At 42.9% G+C, this 9,349-nt stretch overlaps 1 protein-coding gene across 1 annotated transcript in view; it reads left to right on the top strand.

The window, feature by feature from the left end:
- Nucleotides 1-3,905, top strand: part of gpc5b (glypican 5b) — a 75,700-nt gene extending 71,795 nt beyond the window's left edge. The window contains exon 9 of the mRNA XM_039001906.1: nt 1,850-3,905. Coding sequence (XP_038857834.1) covers nt 1,850-2,049 — 200 coding nt within the window. The 3' untranslated portion in view covers nt 2,050-3,905. The remainder of the gene's footprint in view (nt 1-1,849) is intronic.
- The last annotated feature ends 5,444 nt before the right edge of the window (nt 3,906-9,349 follow it).

Consider the following 9,349-nt stretch of genomic DNA (forward strand, 5'->3'; position numbering starts at 1 on the left):
CCAGACATATGTTGTGTATCTGCTGGAACAACAACTCTCTTTGAGGACAAACCAAGCCTCCAGCCTGCTTCTACTAAGGACCTCGCCTGGGCAGGGAGACACACTGATTGATTAAAACTTACCTCACACTCGCGCACACCTGTGTATATGTACAGTACCAGTCAAAAGTTTGGACACGCCTACTCATTCAAGGGTTTTTCTTTATTTTTACTATTTTCTACATTGTAGAATAATAGTGAAGACACCAAAACTATGAAGTAACCAAAAAAGTGCTAAATATATTTTATATTTGAGATTCTTCAAATAGCCACCCTTTGCCTTGATGACAGCTTTGCACACTCTTGGCATTCTCTCAACCAGCTTCATGAGGTAGTCACCTGGAATGCATTTCAATTAACAGGTGTGCCTTGTTAATTGGTGGAATTTCTTTCCTTCTTGATGCCTTTGAGCCAATCAGTTGTGTTGTGACAAGGTAGGGGTTGTATACAGAAGATAGCCCTATTTGGTAAAATACCAAGTCCATATTATGACAAGAACAGCTCAAATAAGCAAAGAGAAATGACAGTCCATCATTACTTTAAGACAGGAAGGTGAGTCAATGCGGAAAATTTCAAGTGCAGTCGCAAAAAACATCAAGCGCTATGATGAAACTGGCTCTCATGAGGACCGCCACAGGAAAGGAAGACCCGGAGTTACTTCTGCTGCAGAGGATAAGTTCATTAGAGTTACCAGACTCAGAAATTGCAGCCCAAGTAAATGCTTCACAGAGTTCAAGTAACAGACACATCTCGACATCAACTGTTCAGAGGAGACTGCATGAATCAGGCCTTCATGGTTGAATTGCTGCAAAGAAACCACTACTAAAGTACAACAATAGGAAGAGACCTGCTTGGGCCAAGAAACACAAGCAATGGACATTTAGACCGGTGGAAATCTGTCTTTTGGTCTGATGAGTCCAACTTTGAGATTTTTGTTTCCAACCGCCGTGTCTTTGAGAGATGCAGAGTAGGTGAACGTATGATTTCCGCATGTTGTGGTTCCCACAAGCATGGAGGAGGTGTGATGGTGTGGGGGTGCTTTGCTGGTGAGTGTGCAAAGCTGTCATCAAGGAAAAGGGTGACTACTTTGAAGAATCTTAAATATAAAATATATTTTGGTTACTACATGATTCCATATGTGTTATTTCATAGTTTTGGTGTCTTCACTATTATTACACAATGTAGAAAATAATAAAAATAAAGAAAAACACTTGCATGAGTTGGCGTGTCCAAACTTTTGACTGGTACAGTATGTGTATTTGTGGACGGCCATCTGACTAAAAGCAATAGGCCTATGCAAATAAATATCTAAATACTTTGTGTGTGTTCTTGCATACTATACATACACACACAGGAGCTTGTATGTCTGTGGATCATTAACTGGCTTTAGCTGTAACTGCTGTCAGGTTCATGTTGTTAACTGTCATTACATTCACTATATACCACTATCAGTCCCGTTACTGTCTCAGTGATTTACTCACCACAGCTCACCCTTGATTCAAAGCTGCGGGGTGAAAAATCCACGAAGCTCATGAAACCAAGTAGGGTTCATCTTTGACAGAGTTGTTCTCACAAATTTACTGTAAACATTCGTTTTTGTCTCCTTGTTTTGTGGGTGTATTATCTGTCAGTAGCGAGTTTCAAATGATCTCAGGTTTTGTAGATCTCCTTCAACAGGTTTGTGTGTGTCTGTGTTAGGATACCTCACTCCCTCTGTCTTAATCGTTCTGTCCTCTCTTTCTTTCCCCTTGTACCTCTTTGATGTGACAGCAATAGCTCTATCTGGTATCTCTCTCTGTTTCCCTCCCCAGATGAGAATGAGAGAGTGGACATGGCCACTGCTGGTGTTCCACTGGGGAAGAGCCCAGGAGCCAGGGAGCCCCCACGCCAGGTCCCTACCATTCAACCCCCTCCACAGGTAGCTGTGAAAGCTGCGGGCCACACCCCAACACACCACCCAGCTATCACCATCACCCTCATCACCCTTCTGTCTGCCTTGGGGTTACCATGACACCAACTCTGAGACCCCCTTCCCCTCCGCTGATGACGCCACTGAGCACTGGAGAGAGGTGGGGAGCATTCACAAGAAGGAAAAGCAGGTAGAGGAGGATGAGAAGGAGAACAAGAGGAGGTGCTCACCAGCCAACCTGCGGCTTTTCCCCAGCTGCTCTCTGTTAGTTGGCGGGAGCTGGACTGCATGGCTGTGTTTGTGCGATGTAGGGTGTCTGCATTTCTCTCTCTCTCTCCCTTGCTGCCTTTACCTCTGCTTTGTCCTCACTGCCTCCTTCTCTCTGGTTCACTGGACTGCCTGGTCAGTTGACCGTCAGATGTGGTCAGCTATATGTCCCACTACTCTCTTGGTTCTCCTGTGGTCCCTAGGTTTAGGTCATGAACAGTAAAGTTCAGAAACAGTGCTGAACTTAAGAATGTAATCAGGCCCAACACAGACATCATCTTTCCTCACCTGTCCACACCCAAAGCCAACTGCCATGTTCTCTGGGCTCTCTCTATTTGTTACTTAGTTTGTGTTTGATTATGCCTTCTGTCAATAGTCACCGAGCACACTGTACATGTTTTATATGGTCCCATGTGGGACTTTGATTGTGTATTTGTTTGTTTGTGTGCCTTTATTTACCTATACTTATGTCTACATGTGGGTTTCTTTACCATATAATTTACTTTAATTGTAACAACTTATAATGGCTTGTACAGTACTAGAACTGATCTATTGGACAAATGTAAATATACATATTTATGTAAATATACAGTTTGTACTGTATAAGGATAGGATAACAAGGGCTTGATTGGAGTTGTTGCTGTGGAAAGGTTTTTGGATACCTTTATATAAACTTCACCAAATAATTTTACCCATATGTTTTGATGGGCACCAACCCCGACCCTCAATATATGTTCCCACACACTGACATCCTAGTTAACATGCATCCATTGCACAAAGATCACCTCTATTATAATGGCAAGTGTATAAATATATATATTTGAAGTCACACACAATGTTCATCTTTGGTTTAAATGTTTCATTTTCTTAGTACAGAAATGGCTAACAGACTGGCACGTCTGTTTGCGATATTACAACAACAAAGAAGTTACTGCAAACAACCAACACAGTTTTTTCCCTCAGACACCAATGCAGCAGAATAGTACTGGATTTTTTTTTTACCAGGTTACACAACGCTCCTCACCTCCGCTTCGTCAACAAAAGAAAAACAATAACAACGGCCGTGGGGTGGTCAGTGGTGCTGTTTCCCCTACTGCAGATTCCATCTTTAAAGGGATGCTGCAAACACCTCCGTCCTGCATGAAGTTTCAGGTTTACGATAACCAAGTGTGTTTTACCTAGCAAGGAAACAAAAGCTGCAAATAAAAAGAGCCTTCATCTCAATAAAGACCCCCATGAACTCCCTGTCTATCCAGGTGGCTTTGAGCTGTTGCCAGGAGACAGAGTGAGTGACAGGTACAATACTCTGCTATACTGGATAGCAATGCACCCTATGGCTCACCTGTTAGTTCTGAATGCCAGGTCCAGTAATGTACCTCATCATTGCTGCTCCACTCCTTTGAATGTCAATGTTAATTGGCCAATCAGACCTTTTGATATGATGAGATCTTGCTTTAGCCTCGTAATTACAGTACCAGACTGATTACCTCTGCGCTGATTCCGTGGTAGTGAACCATTCATGTAAACTCGCGAGCCAAGTGAGGCTAATCTTGCTTTGCAACCCCTTTAAAAGGCCAGAAATGTTCAGAGCCAGGTGAGTGATGACAGGACTGATATATTAGACTGGCCCTTTATCTGAAACGGATGGAGACTTTGTAGACTCGCATTGGCATTTTAATAAACATATAACAGTCAACCTGACCATGATGTGCCTGCCACACTGTGTCTTTCCTCATTTCTCTCTTTGCATTCTCTGACTGAGATTGTGTGAGTTTGCATGAAAGTCTGATTTGTTTTCCTCAAACTGTTCAAAGTGTTTGTCGAGGCACTTAGCCAAGCTGTTCCTGAGAAAACTGTTAGTGTGGTGAGGACATGTTTTATTTCAGGTCCAGTCATGCATAGCCAAACCGTCAAGCTGTGAACATTCTTTTCTCATCTGCTATGAGACAGTATGCTTGCGGTGTTGATATGAATACTAATAAAGGAAGTTGAATATTGTATTGGGGAAGATTTGCTTCTCAAACAAGGACTTTCTACAGTATATTTCCAAATCTGTGCTGGGGATTCTGCATGGCTTTGCCAAACAGTGCATGCCCATGTTGTTTCTGCCACTCTGTGCCTCTTGAGCTAAGCCGGGCTAGGCTAGGCAAGGCTAGGCTACGCAGGGCTAGACTGTGCTGGCTGCCGCTGCTCATTGCCCTCTGGCCCTTCACCGGATTACAGTGATTGGATTGGCAAGGGCTGCTGCCAAACCCCACTAACTGGTGCCAATCACTACCAGTGCCCTACAGGCCCTGTTAGATAATAATTACATCTCTCACTGAATATCAACTAACCTGTGAGGCAGAGCCCACAACCACAAGGAGAGAGAGACAGAACGCTGGTTTCACAAACTTCCACTATGTCTAAGTGCAACTGAACGTGTTCTGACAAGTCTACAAGGTACCCAAGTTGATCAAATTCACCAAATGCTACAAAAGTTAAAGGTGGAATCCAATCCGACGTACAAACGTTTTAATAAGAGACACACAAAGGCAGAAAAATAGTGAATTGATTTATGCCAACGCTTCATCTCAAGAGGTTAACCTAACATCAGATTTCTACATACAGTAGACGAACAAAGTGCCAGAGCGTCTGTGACACTGTGGCTGGACCTGGAGCTTGGCCAGGCCAGGCCACATAATTTTGGCTCAACTCCATTAGTCTATTGAATTCAGTTTTCTATCACAAAGATTGAATAGGATTTAGCTTGGCCGATGATGGGGTTACCCTTTGTAATGCTGCTATAGTCCCATGGTGCTTTGTAATAATGTTCCATTAATAGCAGGGATTCCTTCAGTCAGGGAGAGGCAGGGATCAGCAGAGCTAGCGGACCAGCTGCTTCTCTCTGCCAGGCCAGCAGCACAGAGCTATTCCAGGACCTCTCACAATCCAGACAGAGGCAGAGCAGAGCACCATCTAAGGAACCAGACCCAGAGAGCTGTAGCCCCCTCTACCACCCAGCCCCTTCTACTCCTCAGCTGAGCCCAGCCCCCTCTGACCTAAGCCCTGTCCTCCAGCCCCAAGACTGTCATCACCACGCTGCAGGAATGCACCACACACAGAGCCACAGACACACACATAAACGCATAGCCAATACAGCACATGTAGATGTGTTGAACCCATGTCTATTTTTGACCATCGTTCTATTTCCCACCCTTTCATCCCTGTGGAGTCTTAAACCTGGGATAAGTGTGTGGGTTGTGCATGTGTACATAGTGGGTTAAGCCTCACAGTTAACCTGTTCATTCAGTTCAATTGGTGTTCATCCATCAAATGTGTGTTGTTAATTCTGTGTCTTAGCAATGACGGGCTAAGGGGATGGACTGAGATTAGCAGCCTGCCCTGGGGGACAGTAGAGCATGAGAGGTCATCTGTCATGGAGAAATGGTAAGGAGGGCATAGGGCTTTGGTGGAGATCTCCTAGACTTCTGGGATTCCAATCTGGTCTCGGAGCATTTAGTGTGATATGTTACGTTTCGTATGGTTACATAAGACAGATGGTTACTTAAGGCAAAAACGAAAGTAGAGTGCTTGATCGGGGTGGATGGGTTGACGTATAACGTGAACGGCTAGCAACCTAAAAGTTGCGAGTTCGAATATTATCACAGACAATTTGAGCTAATTAGCAACTTTTCAACTACTTACTGTTTTTTAGATACTTTGCAATTACTTAGCATGTTAGCTAACCCTTCCCCTAACCTTAACCCTTAGCATAGCTAACATTAGCGAGCTAGCTAACGTTAGCCACCTAGCTAAAATTTGTAACATACTGTATCATACGTTTAGAAAATGTTTAACATATCATACGTTTTGCAAATTTGTAACATAAATGTAAAACGAATTTTAATTCCTAGCATATCATACAAAATGGGTGATGGACATCCACAAATTAATTCATACAAAACTAACACTTCATACCAAATGAAGTGTCTTGGACTTACACACAGAATCATACAAAATGGACACCTCATCAGCTGTCCTAACCAGTTGAGAGTTACCAGTATTTTTTTCATTTAGCATTTTAGTCATTTAGCAGACACTCTTATCCAGAGTGACTTACTGGAGCAATTAGGGTTAAGTACCTTGGTCAAGGGCACATCAACAGAATTATATATTTTAGTTTTTTACGTAGTCTGCTCGGGAATTCGAACCAGCGACCTTTCAGTTTCTGGCCCAATTCTCTTATCCGTTGGCTACCTGCCTGCCACCTGCTACCAGCACGTGTTGATTATTTTTAAAAATACAGCGAGTCAGTGGTTCCTGCGCCACATGGAATTGCTTTGGAGTTGTTAAAATAATGTTTTTATATTTCTGTTTTGATAGGATCAATCCATAAATAATCTAAACCTACATGCAACAGTAGGCCTTATCTCTTGCACTTTTTACAATTATTTCACGAGGCCTATTTCACATGACATGGCTAAATACTTAGAACCACTAGGCTAATAAATAAACATGTTTTTCTTTCCATTATTTAATTACCTATATCAGGTTATTTCAATGTATATTCAGATGAACAACTCTAAATCGCTTTGGCACAGTAGGTATCAATCAAGTCACTTGCCGATAATGTTGCATACAACGTTTGAAAGGCCTATCGTTTTCATCGAACACAATCAAAGTTAACATAAGCCCTAGATGCCTTCAATTGCCAAATGTATAGGCATGCCCAATGTAGGCATATTTTTTAGGAACGTAATGTTGCGCTCCAAAGGGATACCCAACTAGAGTTGATGTCCGTGCCCCTGCTGAAATCGAATTACCATAAAATAAAAATCTGTCGGTTTAAGGAAAGGGGGAAACCTAGTCAGTTGTACAACTGAATGCATTCAACTTAAATGTGTCTTCTGTATTTAACCCAACCCCTCTGAATCAGAGAGGTGCGGGGGGCTGCCTTAATCAACATCCACAGCGCCCGGGGAACAGTGGGTTAACTGCCTTGCTCAGGGGCAGAATGACAGATTTTTACTTTGTCAGCTCGGGAAGTCGATCCAGCAACCTTTCGGTTACTGGCCCAACGCTCTAACCACTAAGCTAGATATATGTTTTTTTGCATTGGATGCGTCTCAAATCACTGAATCCGCCGATGTGACCGACCTAGAGTTGTGTTTGTCAGACCATGACACATCCTGAAAATCAGCCTTCTCACAAAATCGTCTGTAGTGACAGACAAAATTAGATTTTTTTTCCCAGAAAATCACATTGTAGGATTTTTTATGAATTTATTTGCAAATTATGGTGGAAAACAAGTATTTGGTCAATAACAAAAGTTTATCTCAATACTTTGTTATATACCCTTTGTTGGCAATGACAGAGGTCAAATGTTTTCTGTAAGTCTTCACAAAGTTTTCACACACTGTTGCTGGTATTTTGGCCCATTCCTCCATGCAGATCTCCTCTAGAGCAGTGATGTTTTGGGGCTGTTGCTGGGCAACACGGACTTTCAACTCCCGCCAAAGATTTTCTATGGGGTTGAGATCTGGAGACTGGCTAGGCCACTCCAGGACCTTGAAATGCTTCTTACGAAGCCACTCCTTCGTTGCCCGGGCGGTGTGTTTGGGATCATTGTCATGCTGAAAGACCCAGCCACTTTTCATCTTCAATGTCCTTGCTGATGGAAGGAGGTTTTCACTCAAAATCTCACGATACATGGCCCCATTCATTCTTTCCTTTACACGGATCAGTCGTCCTGGTCCCTTTGCAGAAAAACAGCCCTAAAGCATGATGTTTCCACCCCCATGCTTCACAGAAGGTATGGTGTTCTTTGGATGCAACTCAGCATTCTTTGTCCTCCAAACACAACGAGTTGAGTTTTTACCAAAAAGTTATATTTTGGTTTCATCTGACCATATGACATTCTCCCAATCTTCTTCTGGATCATACAAATGCTCTCTAGCAAACTTCAGACGGGCCTGGACATGTACTGGCTTAAGCAGGGGGACACGTCTGGCACTGCAGGATTTGAGTCCCTGGCGGCGTAGTGTGTTACTGATGGTAGGCTTTGTTACGTTGGTCCTAGCTCTCTCCAGGTCATTCACTAGGTCCCCCCGTGTGGTTCTGGGATTTTTGCTCACCGTTCTTGTGATCATTTTGACCCCACGGGGTGAGATCTTGCGTGGAGCCCCAGATCGAGGGAGATTATCAGTGGTCTTGTATGTCTTCCATTTCCTAATAATTGCTCCCACAGTTGATTTCTTCAAACCAAGCTGCTTACCTATTGCAGATTCAGTCTTCCCAGCCTGGTGCAGGTCTACAATTTTGTTTCTGGTGTCCTTTGACAGCTCTTTGGTCTTGGCCATAGTGGAGTTTGGAGTGTGACTGTTTGAGGTTGTGGACAGGTGTCTTTTATACTGATAACAAGTTCAAACAGGTGCCATTAATACAGGTAACGAGTGGAGGACAGAGGAGCCTCTTAAAGAAGAAGTTACAGGTCTGTGAGAGCCAGAAATCTTGCTTGTTTGTAGGTGACCAAATACTTATTTTCCACCATAATTTGCAAATAAATTCATTAAAAATCCTTCAATGTGATTTTCTGGATTTTATTTTCTCATTTTGTCTGTCATAGTTGAAGTGTACCTATGATGAAAATTACAGGCCTCTCTCATCTTTTTAAGTGGGAGAACTTGCACAATTGGTGGCTGACTAAATACTTTTTTGCCCCACTGTATACACTAGGATATACCGCTGTTTGCTCTCTCTGTGACCAGCTGATTCAAATGTCACATAAGATTTACTGGCCACAATTGAATTACCATGACATGCAAATCAGAATGAACACACTAAAAGTAATAAACAGCATGTAACAGGATTTGTTGTGTAGTAGAGTGCAGTGGCGACCCGTCATTCAGGTCAGGTGGGGCTGAGCCCCACATTTTAGGCAGGGGCTTGCCTGTTTTGCATGTTATTTTGGCATTAATATGTGTCACATATCAGTTTGCAAACAATGTAAAAAATATATACAGTATATCATTGAGTTAAGAAAGCTGCATACAAACATAGTCTCTTTTTTGTTTTCTTGAGTAAGGCAGCTCCAAAATGCAGGTGTTTCAGCCTAGCTCAGTGCTTTCTGTGGTGGTGGGGCAAGCCAGCAGAA

The sequence above is a fragment of the Salvelinus namaycush genome, chromosome 10, assembly GCF_016432855.1.
Source record: "Salvelinus namaycush isolate Seneca chromosome 10, SaNama_1.0, whole genome shotgun sequence".
Lineage (NCBI taxonomy): Eukaryota > Metazoa > Chordata > Actinopteri > Salmoniformes > Salmonidae > Salvelinus > Salvelinus namaycush.